Source organism: Heterodontus francisci, chromosome 9 (genome assembly GCF_036365525.1).
Source record: "Heterodontus francisci isolate sHetFra1 chromosome 9, sHetFra1.hap1, whole genome shotgun sequence".
NCBI lineage: Eukaryota > Metazoa > Chordata > Chondrichthyes > Heterodontiformes > Heterodontidae > Heterodontus > Heterodontus francisci.
This window is the reverse complement of record NC_090379.1, coordinates 16,332,295-16,345,039: the sequence shown is the minus strand read 5'-3', so window position 1 is coordinate 16,345,039 and position 12,745 is coordinate 16,332,295. Positions and strand designations below refer to the sequence as shown.

The window sequence follows — 12,745 nt, the reverse complement described above, 5'->3', positions numbered from 1 at the left end:
AGCCCGACCCCTGGGGGAAGAATAAAATCCAGCCCAATGATATAAAACATGATAATTAAGTCTCTTTGTTTTTGCAGTCAACCCTCTGGTGTTCCTACTGACATCCCGTTGGTTGAAAGCAAAGGTCCCAGTAAATTTGTCACTGTTGATTCTTAGAAAGATATTGATGCTGTTAGTCAGGTGAGGAAGGGGGTCTTAGGCTCCCCTTTCGTCCCTTCTCTGGTTTGACCTCAACAGGGCTTTTTTTTAACACAGTGATTGAACATAACACCTTGCTTGCTCCTATTCCTCTAATATAATTGCCAAAGAACCAGTCAGACAGGTTTTCTTGAGTTTAAACAAGAAAGATGTAAGTTTATTATTCTTAACACTCAAAACTGGTTAAAATTACTAAAAATACGCTATGCATTCACGCACACATTCACACGAGAGTCACACACAAACGTACAAATAGATTCCAGAGGGAAAACAGATTTGGGTGATTGGAGTAGAGTCCGGAATAAATGGAATTTAAATACTGAATATCAGTCCCCGAGTCCTCAGTTGAAATTGTGGTCCTGAAGTTCTCGTTGGGCCACGTGCACGGTTGCGGGGTTGCTTCTTGGGCTCTGGAAGGCAGAAGAGGGAGTTTAGACCCTTGTCCCTTAGTTGCTGGCTGTGGCGGTCTGACTGGAGAGAGAGAGAGCTGATCCCTTGATGGCTTACCAGTTACTGCCCTTCTGCTTTTCTTACTGACAAAAACTCTCAGTCTCCCCAGAGCTGCACAAACAGTCACATGCCATTACCAAACCTCTTTCTGGTGTTAATGAGGTCCTTCTGGAATCTTCTCTGAGATTCATGGCGCCACACCTCAAATTGTTTAGTCACACTTGGAGGGGATTGGCTCTTTCAAAGTCAATGGCTGTTGATGACCGTGTGTTGATAAAGCCATTTCAGATAATTTAATCAGAGAGCACCCCATTATTCTGGCTAGGTTGAGTAAGTCATGTTGTTTCCAGTTTACTCTGTTGGTGTTTAATATGTAAATTGCAGGGGCCATCTTGGCTGCCAGCTTTTCTTTTTTAAATAAGTTATTTGAAAGAATCTCCAGTAAAAGTCTATGGCAAGGTTCCAACCTGTGAAATTAATACTTCTCATTTGGCATGTCGGGTTTTCATGTCAATGCCATAGCAATATGCCTTATAAAAAGAGTCACTAAGATTGTGCTCACATTGGAGAGCACAGTGTGGCTTTTGACCATGACTTGACAGTGAAATTTTCATATGTTTAAATTTAAAAAAATAAATGTGAGTGCTCCCTCGATAGTTTGGCAGGTTTTGTGTGATATGTGCCTGAGCTGTTCATGCCAGACGAGTCCCAGGATCAATTCCTGGGTTGTGTTTGGTTAGCTAATCTCAACCAAGATAGTGGCCTTGTTAACCTAACAGCTCTTGAGTTGTGCAGGGGAGTAGTTGGGTACATGCGTGCATGTGTGTGTAGAAGGCATCAGGTGACAATAGGACTGTACCATTAAATTGCCTTATGACAATTAGGTACACTAATCATTGAGTCATTTATGGGATAGAAGGAAGCTATTTGGCCCATCGAGTCAATTACGAGTCAGTGCCAGCCAGCTCTAAGCGGAGCAATCTATTCAGTCCCACTCCCCCGCTCCTCCTTGCTCTCTCCCAGTCTCTCTCTCTCCCCCCACCCCCCCAGTCTTCCAGTCTTTTCTCCCCCCCAGTCTTTTCTCCCCCCCAGTCTTTTCTCTCCCCCCCAGTCTTTTCTCTCCCCCCCCCCCCCAGTCTTTTCTCTCCCCCCCCCCAGTCTTTTCTCTTCCCCCCCCCCAGTCTTTTCTCTCCCCCCCAGTCTTTTCTCTCCCCCCCCCAGTCTTTTCTCTCCCCCCCCAGTCTTTTCTCTCCCCCCCCAGTCTTTTCTCTCCCCCCCCAGTCTTTTCTCTCCCCCCCAGTCTTTTCTCTCCCCCCCAGTCTTTTCTCTCCCCCCCAGTCTTTTCTCTCCCCCCCAGTCTTTTCTCTCCCCCCCAGTCTTTTCTCTCCCCCCCAGTCTTTTCTCTCCCCCCAGTCTTTTCTCTCCCCCCCAGTCTTTTCTCTCTCCCCCAGTCTTTTCTCTCTCCCCCAGTCTTTTCTCTCTCCCCCAGTCTTTTCTCTCTCCCCCAGTCTTTTCTCTCCCCCCCCCCCCCGTCTTTTCTCTTCCCCCCCCCGTCTTTTCTCTTCCACCACCCCCCCCGTCTTTTCTCTTCCACCACCCCCCCCGTCTTTTCTCTTCCCCCCCCCGTCTTTTCTCTTCCCCCCCCCCCCGTCTTTTCTCTTCCCCCCCCCCACCCCCGTCTTTTCTCTTCCCCCCCCCCCACCTGGTCTTTTCTCTTCCCCCCCCCCCCCGTCTTTTCTCTTCCCCCCCCCCCCGTCTTTTCTCTTCCCCCCCCCGTCTTTTCTCTTCCCCCCCCCCCGTCTTTTCTCTTCCCCCCCCCCCGTCTTTTCTCTTCCCCCCCCCCCGTCTTTTCTCTTCCCCCCCCCCCCGTCTTTTCTCTTCCCCCCCCCCCGTCTTTTCTCTCTATCTAACCAGTCTCCTCTTTCTTCCCCAGTCTCTCTGTCTCCCGGTCTTTCTCTCTACGCCTGCAGTCTCTCCGCCTCCCCCCCAATCTCTCTCTCTCACCGCGGTCTCTCTCTCTCTCTCACCGCGGTCTCTCTCTCTCTCTCACCGCGGTCTCTCTCTCTCTCTCACCGCGGTCTCTCTCTCTCTCTCACCGCGGTCTCTCTCTCTCTCTCACCGCGGTCTCTCTCTCTCTCTCACCGCGGTCTCTCTCTCTCTCTCACCGCGGTCTCTCTCTCTCTCTCACCGCGGTCTCTCTCTCTCTCTCACCGCGGTCTCTCTCTCTCTCTCACCGCGGTCTCTCTCTCTCTCTCACCGCGGTCTCTCTCTCTCTCTCACCGCGGTCTCTCTCCACCTCTGCAGTCTCTCTGCCTCCCCCTCGCCCCAGTCTCTCTCTCGCCATCCAGTGCAATATGGTTGACTCTTAACTGTCCTCTGAAATGGCCTAGCAAGGCACTCAGTTGTCAAGGGCAGTTAGGGATGGGCAACAAATGCTGGCCTTGCCAGTGACACCCACATCCCCTAAGAGAATTTTAAAAAGTACAAAAGCAGGGACGTTATGCTGAACCTTTATAAAACTCTGGTTATGCCCCAACTAGAGTACTGCATCCAGTTCTGGTCACTACACTTTAAGAAGGATGTAAGCGTCCTTGAGAGGGTGCAGAAGACATTTACCAGAATGGTTGCAGGGATGGGGGGATTTTAATTACAAGGTTAAGTTGGAAAAGCTGGGTTTGTTCTCCCTGGAGCAAAGGAGATTGAGGGGAGATTTGAGGTGTACAAGATTATGACAGGCTTCGATAAGTTAGACAAGGAAAAACTGTTCCCATTAACAAATGGTGCAAGGATAGGGGACACAGATTGAAGGTATTGGGCAAGAGATGCAGGGGGAATATGAGGCAGTACTTTTTTACACAGCGAGTTGTAATGACCTGGAACCTGCTGCCCATGAGGGTGGTGAAATTGGATGGACACTTGAAGGAAATAAAATGCAGGGCTATGGGAATCAAGTGGTGGAGTGGGACTGACTGGATTGCTCCATGGAGAGCCAGCATGGACATGATGGGCAGAATGGCCTCCTCCTATGCGGTATATGACACGCTCTCTCTCTTACCCCCAACCCAGTCTCCATCTCTCTCTCTCTGCCCCTGAGTTTCTTTCTCTCTCCACCCAGTATGTCTCTGTCTCCCCTAATCTGTCTCTGCCTCTCCTCCAAGTCAGATTTGTACTGGTTATCTCACTGGACTAATGATCCAGAGAATGTGAGTTCCGATCCCATCATGGCAGATTGAGAATTTAAATTAAGTTAAATTGAATTTTATTAAAAATCAATAAAGGTGACCTTGAAGCTGTCCAGTTGTTGTTTACAAATAAAGAACAGGTTTATTAATGTCCTTTAGGGAAGGAAACCTGCCATCCTTGCCCAATCTGGACATGTATGTGACTCTAGTCCCACACCAATGTGATTGACTGTTAACTGCTCACTGAAGTGGCCTAACACATCACTCAGTTGTATCAAATTGCTACCACGTGGATTGCAACCATTCAAGAAGAAGGCCCTTCTCAAGTCCATAATAATAAAAGCAAAATACTGCAGATGCTGGAAATCTGAAATAAAAACAGAAAATGGTAGAAATACTCAGCAGGTCTGGGATGCATCTGTGGAGAGAGAAGCAGAGTTAATATTTCAGGTCTGACCTTTATCAGAACCTTGTCAGGTCCAACTGGTTGACACCCTGCCATCTATGATAGATGATGGACACGCAGCTAACAATCCATTTAAGTGGGGTGTCATCTCTTGGTGCACCTTTGCTGATGGCTGTGAAGGTCAATTCTTGAGAGGCAGGTTCTGCCACAAGTGCTGCACATGAAGCTGCCAAGTAACGCTGTGAGTTGTTGTTGTTTTTGACGTTGGCACCTGTTGCCAAGCTGCTGTAGCAACTGGTCATCGTGGCAGTGCACACCAGTCCACATGATGTGTTGCCATTTCCCTCTTTCACCAGCTAGTGACTCCCTGTTGTGATAGTCGACATTTAGGGCCTTCATGCCACGCTTGTAAGCATCCCTGAAGTGGAGCTTTGGGCACCCCACTGGTCATCTGGTCTCGACTACCTCACCATATAGAAGGTCCTTGGGTATTACCCCTGTGGGGTAATGGCTACAGCTTAGTTTATCAGAGATGCAGTAGGGGCTGAATCTGGCACCTTGCCTCCCAACTGAAACAAACTTATTGTGTGAACAGTGGCCTCTTGAAAAAAAAATCAAATGATGCATCTTAATGGAACATCCACTTTTGTGAGAGTTTTTGACTAACTTCTTTACAAACATACAATGCCATGGATAATTTCCTCACCTCCCATGTGATGTTATCAAGTCAAACATGACTTATAGATTACCTGGGGTCTCTTCTGCTTCCCCAAAGTGTTTGACAAACATGTCTTTTTTTTACCAATACAGTATCTCTTAAGTAGGTATTGACAGGCATTGAATGGAGTTAACAAACTAAATCCAGATCAGCCATGATATCATTGAATGGTGCAGGCCACACTTGAGGGACTGAATGCCCTACTCCAGTTCCGAAGTTCCTATAAATAAGGTCATGTGAGAAAAGGCGATAAAAGATGGGCATGATAACCCTTTACGTAATCACATATTTAGGGGATAAAAATCCAGGGCATTATATACCTGGTGTCCTCTAGATTTCTTGGGCAAGATGCAGTCTGTTTCAGTGATTTGTGAGTTGGCAGCTGCAGTGCACCATGCATTGCACAAGATGCACTTTCAGTCTCATTTTTGTTTGGTTTGAGCTTTTTGATTTTGTAGATGAATGCAGTGCTTAAACTTTCTAATCCTTTTTTATCCACTCTTCAATCTATTGATGGCCGTCTGGTTTCATGCGTATAGTATTTTCACACAGGTTATTTGCCTTTATTTAAATCACAGTTCCACGCAGCAAATAATCTATGTATTTTGTATTCTTCATCTTCCTAGCTTGCATTCCCTCAAAGGTACCAGATGTAACTGGCTGATGATCTGATAGTTGCCCGGTAACGTTGACCCAGGTCCTCCCCAAAAATTGAACACCTGACAAATTAAGAGTGCATTTTTTTTGGTGACATTTTAGTTCGAGGTCGCAGACATTTTCCAAAATCGTTTGATCACAATACTGGTGTATTTTTTTAAAATATTGAACTGTAATCATGGGTAAAGCAAGGGACTTGAGGCTGATGTTTTAATTCAGAGGATATAGTGAACACCAAATGTTCTGCACCTTTGCCCATTGCACTGTGAAATATTCAGCCTTGATACTTGCCACAAGCTCATGTGCAACCTGAAAAGGCTCCCCAACAGGAATTCAGAGTGTGGATAATCTGTGTCCCACCAGACCTCAACCAGGCTGACGATAATAATTCGGATTTGGAAATAAATCATCTTTTTTCCTGTTGATTTTACTTTGAGGAACTGTATGCCATAAATGAGGCCCAGTGAGGGTACTTTAACTAAAGAAATTAGTGGACATTCCAGCATCAGACTCCATCTCATGAAGAACTTGATAATTCAGCGTTATGTGGGATGGATTCTAGCAGTTTAGAATCCAAATGCCAGTTCAGCCAATGTTAGGAAGAAATCACGTTGACAAAATTATTGTTGCCACATTTTTATACAAATATAGAAACTTACAGCATAGATTCCTGGCCATTTGGCCCATCGTGCCTGTACTGACTCTTTAAAAGAGCAGTTGTGTTTAGTTCCACTTTTCCACTTTTTGTCCGTAACCCTGTAAGTTTCTTATCCTCAAGTACCTATCCAATTCTCTTTTATTTATCGAATCAGCTTCCACCATATTTTCCAGTCAAGTGTTTCAGATCCCAAAAACACTCTGAGCCAGCCTTACTAATAAAGGAGGTTTACAGAGTGCAAAGTGAATATGATGCCATATCTCAGTGAGGCTTGTTAATCTATTAATTGTGTATCAATGGTTTGATTATATGCAGGTGAAGGGTGTTAATTAGGGTTGAGCACTTATAAGCAGACACTCACTGAGACTGCTGAAGGGTTTTGAGTGAGGAGCTACATGTTTGTAATCCTTTTACTCTGCACAATATATGTGAAACTCTATAAATATAGGCTCCAGCATTATCCATCCACAATAAGCTTTCTGGAGTTTATCAAGGCTCACAAGACAGATACAGATGAGGAAGACCATTTGACCTACTGAAGCTCATTCATCCATCTCTTAAATAAGTCCACAGTTTTTCATTCCAGTACCTAATGCCTTCAGGAGAGGCATTAAAAGGGCAGTCTGATCACCGAAACACTTTTATTACAATTATGGCATACAGTTCCTGGAACTAATGTGAAAACTTTACATAAAGTCAGTTTAACCTGTTCTCCTTTTGATATATATTGTATATAATGAACTTAAATTTTCTAATATAGGAGGTTTGAAAAAAAGTCCTTGGAGGGAATGTTGTTCACAACCTAACCTGTTTAGGCTTGTAGCTGTGTATATACTTGTGTGTACACGTGTGTGTGTGTGTGTGTGTGTTTTGAGATATTCTGTGCACTTGTGGATGCTAATACCTTCCAGAAAAGAAGGGGGGAATGTTCTCTGTTTTTTTCAGCTACCATTGACTGTCCTTTTCCATCTTTTCTTCCAAGGTCCCAGCACAACCTGCCAAGAAGACTCCTGTACTAACTATGGGATCTGCATCCAGCAGTGGGAGGGGTATACGTGCGATTGCTCCATGACCTCGTACAGTGGCAGTCAGTGCAATGACCGTGAGTGATTGGTCCATTTAGTTTCATTTTTTCCTTTGCTGGCTGAGCTCAGTATGTCTTTGAGTAATGCTTTCCCGATGCCAAGGGTCCTTCCTTGATGTTATAATTGGCGGTGTGGGAAAGGAAAACCTGAGGCATGCGGTCTTGGCAGTTCTGTTAGCTGAAGAAAGGAAGTGAGGTGTTTATCCGGCATGGTTTTTCTTGGTAGTTAACTGTGTATGTCATGTGCTAATGCTGTCATTAACCTGCTTAAAATAAACAGAATTAGACTACTTACCAATAGTTTACAAAGCAGTTTTACCCAAACGTATTAAGTAATATGCTACCAAAAGAAATGATAGTTTTCTGCTTGGAGTGCAAATTTTCTGGATCTATTAGATACATGAGGAAAGCTGGAAAGGGCTGGTAACACTGTTGTCTGTTCTTGTCATGGGACGGGGATTTTGAAATATCCACCTGTCCTTCCACCTTTGTATAAAGGAAATGTTCCCACTGAGTCTTAGCAAAGAGTCTAGGCAAATGGAATAAGCCAGTCTCTGCTCATCCAGTTGGGTTAATTGGCATCTGAAATAGGACAGGAAGCTTCCATGTTTCAATCTGAAGTTCGGAGGAAGGGGGCATACCTGAAACATTAGCCCATCTTTCTCTTTTTGAGTGTTGATGGACTTAGAATAGACATGGAGATTGCAATACAAACATAAGAAATTGGAGCAAGAGTAGGCCATTCGGCCCCTCGAGCCTGCTCCACCATTCATTAAGAACATGGCTGATCTGATTTTGGCCTTAACTCCACTTTCCTGCCGACCACCATAACCATTGACCCCCCCCCCCCACCTTGTAGATCAAAAATCTGTCTAATTCAGCCTTGAACATATTCAATGACCCAGCCTCCACTGTTCTCTAGGGAAAGTGAATTCCAAAGATTAATGAGAAGAAATTCCTCCTCATTTCCATCTTAAATGATAGACCCCTTATTTTGAAACTGTGCTCCTAGTTCTAGATTTCCCCCTTGAGGAAAAACACCCTCTCAGCATCTACCTGGTCAAGCCCCCTCAGAACCTTGTACGTTTCAATAAGATTACCTCTCATTCTTCTAAACTCCATTGAGTCCAACCTTTCCTCATAAGACATCCCCTTCATCCCAGGAATCGGCCAACTAAACCTTCTCTGAATTGCTTCCAATGAAAGTATATCCCTACTTAAGTAAGGAGACCAAAACTGTACGCAGTAATCTAGGTGCAGTCTCACCAATGCCCTGTACAACATGAAAACAGGCCCTTTGGTGCAGCCGGTCCCTACTGGTGCTTATCCAGCAAAGGAACAGTGGTCCAAATCCCATGTGTCTCCTTGTTCCCAAATCCCTTCATGCTCCTTTCCATCAAGCATCTATCTAACCAGTTAAAACTGACATGTTCTCTGCTTCAATCACCAACTAAGTAATGCCTTCCAGAACCTCACAACTGTCTGATGTTTTAAAAAAAAAAGTGTGCTTTCCGTACTAAATCTTTTACATTTAATCTTAATATCTATATCCCTTTTGTTCTTGACCCTTCAAACTCTGGAAAGTGCCTGTTTCTATCAATTCTGTCCCACATCCTCATAATTATGAACAGTCGATCAAATGATCCCATACTCTACTAATCTAACAAAAACAGCCCCAGTGCTCCAAATTCCCAGCAGTACCCATAGTTTATTTCCAACTAGCAGCTTTTAGGATTTTCTTCTGGCCTTCTGCTAATGTCATTGCTGGATTTTATTGGTTGCTACTGGTTTTGTTGCACATTTGGAAGCTACATTTAAACATTAATTGATTTCTTCAGACAACAGACAACTTTCAGGATTACGAAGGCACAAACGTTTTGTGCATTTTCACTGTAATAGCCCCAACAATGTACAGTCTTAGTTATTTCAAAAGCATTTTTTTCTGGTTAAGAAAATTCCAATGATCCAGTAATTTGAATTGAACAATTGAAATAAACAGCACAGGGAGGCTGTTTTAGTGCTTCATCTATTTTCTGCCAGGTATTTATCATATCTGTGAAGAAAAATCAAATCAAAATTCTTGCATTTTGGTGTGGGGTAAAGACTAAACTTAAAAAAAAAAGTATTGCAGAAATGGAAACTTGCTCTTTGTTTAAAATTAATCTATCCATTACCAGGGCTGGGGCAATCAGCCAATTGTTGCTTTGGGTGCCAGTTGCAGCCTTTTCTGCTTTGAGTGTTGATCAGAGATGGCTGGATTTGGATCCAGATTTGCGCTCTAAGTCCATTCACACTCTGAATGCTTCCTCCTCATGCATCCTCAACCAATGCAATCTTCTTACTTCCAGTCCAACAGCACATCCTGCAATATGAGTTTGGATTCCAAAACATTCATTTGAGAGATTGCAATGGTTGGTAAAAACAGGTGGATATTCACAATGCCCTGTTAATCTTTGCTGCATTATTATTGCATATTTCTTACCCGTTTTTAATAAAACATGTTAGAAAATATTGCTGTATATTATGGTCTAAGTACACAAGGATTTTTCTTCTGCCCATGACTTTGATGAAGGAAGAGGAAGCATCAAATCCTTAGCAGGTAGGTCCTGTTCAGGCCCATTCATTGGAAGAGGTTTAAAGCGTATTAAGGTCAGACTGAGATGAACTTGCTGCTTTCAGCAGTTGGAAAGAAATGCTGAAGGATGCAGCACTGTGATAGAGTTTAAATAAGTTGGCCTGGTTGATGTTTGCACTGGAGATAGCTCCAAGAATTTCATCAACAAGGGGATGTTCACCCAGTTTTGAACACCACTCTTCGATAATGACTACCACAGGATGATTTTTAAAAAACAGATACTATTGGAATGTATTAGTTTGTTATGAGTGACTTTTCAAGAGAGGTTGCTACTCGTCACATTCATTGCGTATGAGAATGGGTTAAGATTCTGTGTGGGTTCAGATTGCTGAGACTTGCTTAGAATTTCCCTCGGCCTCTCAATGTATTTCTTATAAATTCCTTTGGTCAGCTGTTTTACCAAAGGGCTTCAGTAACATAATAAATAAATTTCATATAAATGTGCTTCTTTCTTATACTGCACAGCATGATTTCAGCTCACAATCTTTATAATGACTGATCCATGCAAGAATTTCCTCACCTCTCCCATGTGTGGTGGTAGTTCCGTGTTGTTCAGTCTGGAAAAAACTTGGCTGAAGATATCATTATTGATGAGATGTTGTTCCGTTTGTTGGATGTTCATTGATAAATATGAAAGACTGGGATCTATTAGCTGGGGTAAAGGGTATCTCGATGATGCCTAAAGGTAGAATGTATTCTCTGAGACATCTGCAATGGTTGTCAGCCAGGCCAATGGGAAAAGGGGATGGTGATATCCCTAGATAATTCCTTTGGATGCTGAGGGAAATGTGTCGAAGTAGTTGCATACATTATACTTGTCCAGCAAAAGTCTTTATTTCTTCAGAGTACAGAATCCAGAAAACATGCAGAGGCTAAGTGACTGCAGAATTACATACATTCACTCAATCAACCATTCTTTATACCCTTTCATAGGGTGGATCAAAAACTATCAAAACTCACTAAACAAACCAATGGCTTACAACCAAAACCTCATTATCCAATTCTGAAGATGCCATGTACACACGGTTACAGGTTGCTTAGGTTTCAATCCTACGACCCATTCCCCCTTACACCATCTATTTTTGACCATTTGACCCCCTTGTCAAAGAAGCTGTGGTTATGCTATAAAACATGTCTCCATTGAAAGGAAACATAACATTCCTAATCCCTCGAGAGGGATAATGGTCCTCCTTTGTGTTTACCACATTTAATCAAGACGCTTGACCTTGGTACTGAGTAAATTCAGCACTTCTGTACCTATGTCCATTTGTGTTTAATATCCGTCCATAGCTTGCTACCTGGATTCTATTAACCTTTCCCCAGCCTAAATATCTAATACGCCCTGACGACCTTTGTAGCCCAGTTTGTCCCTCTCACATCTCCCAACAGATGGGGTGGTGTTCAGATGTTAAATGGAAGTCAAGTCACGTTTTGGCAGAGAACGATGGAAGGACAATCAAACAAAGACAGAGAAAATCAGGGTTATTCACACTCTGCCTCTGCTGAGCAATATCTAGTACTGCAGTGAGAGAAATTTGGGAGGTTTATTTCCCACCTTTTTAATCAGGAAAAGTAGGTATTGAACACAGATGGAAAAGGTGAAAGTTAAAAAGGGGAAGGGGATAAAAGTCCATTGATAGAAAATATGAAAGATTTCTATTTTCTTGGGTAAAGGGTATCTCACTGATGTATTCACTGAGAAATACAATGGATGTCAAACAGACCAATGGGGAAAGGAGATGGGGTAGTGTTCAGATGCCTCTGTTACTTGAGGGCTTCCCTGGACCACCCAGCTAAGAGAGAGTGGGCAGTGCCATGCGATCCAGTCTCCAACAGCCCATAACTTTCCCTGTGACTTTCATCCTGTCCATTGGGGAAAGCAACTGGGCCCATTTTAGTGCCTCACTGTGGCAACACATGGGAGAACAGGAATCCTGCAGGGGAAGTGAGCTCAACCAAACACATTCACTCCCATCACTCCACACCTCTAGCACCCGACGCCAATCATAATTTGATTCTAATCATATGACGTCACGCCTTGAGTATCCCTGTCGGTCTTGGTGAAATCAGCAATGCTACAGCTTCCCTGAGTAAAGAAAGTATTGTCGTGTGGTTTTTAGTATTTGACTTGCATGAAATCAGTTCTCTGAAGACTATATCCATAAACTAACAAAGGGGAAAAGAGCAATGTGGAAAGATTTTTTTTCAAAACTGCTAACGTGGTGCTTTGGATGTTACGCTATTGGAGTGTTGCAGGCAGAATTCCCATTGTTATTCACCAGGACTAGAGCAGTCTGTATGAAGCCTGTTTCATTTATCTATTTTGTGCCAGGTATTTAACATATTTGTGCATGGAAGCATCAGTGGGGAGAAAAATTAAATCGTATTTCCAACACAATGGCAGCTAATTTCCTGCAAGAGCAAAAATGCTCTTTAAAATTCTGTATTGTCCATCCAATTGCAAATATAGCAGAGGTTGAGGGGGGAAGGGGGTGTAAGAGGAAAATAAAATGACTCTCAAAAATCGGAAAGGAATGCAAAGTCACAAGCTTATTGTTCTGACATCCCAGTATGAACCAGCACCTAGCTACAATGTGATTTCTGTACATCTGGAGACTCGCAATGATCCCCGCCCACACCACACCGCAATTCGGGTGGAAGTAAAGTGTTGGAGCATGAATATGCAAGATGGGGGTCAACAGACCCAGGATGGGATCCCACAGAGTCTGCAAGATCCTCAGATTTTTCAGTGCACAG

At 43.5% G+C, this 12,745-nt stretch overlaps 1 protein-coding gene across 1 annotated transcript in view; it reads left to right on the top strand.

Moving 5' to 3' along the window:
• The window catches only part of LOC137373311 (neurexin-3-like), an 883,651-nt gene extending 871,493 nt beyond the window's left edge, over positions 1-12,158 (top strand). Inside the window, exons 14-16 of the mRNA XM_068038134.1 lie at positions 7,252-7,371; positions 9,887-9,952; positions 12,109-12,158. Coding sequence (XP_067894235.1) covers positions 7,252-7,371; positions 9,887-9,952; positions 12,109-12,158 — 236 coding nt within the window. The remainder of the gene's footprint in view (positions 1-7,251; positions 7,372-9,886; positions 9,953-12,108) is intronic.
• The last annotated feature ends 587 nt before the right edge of the window (positions 12,159-12,745 follow it).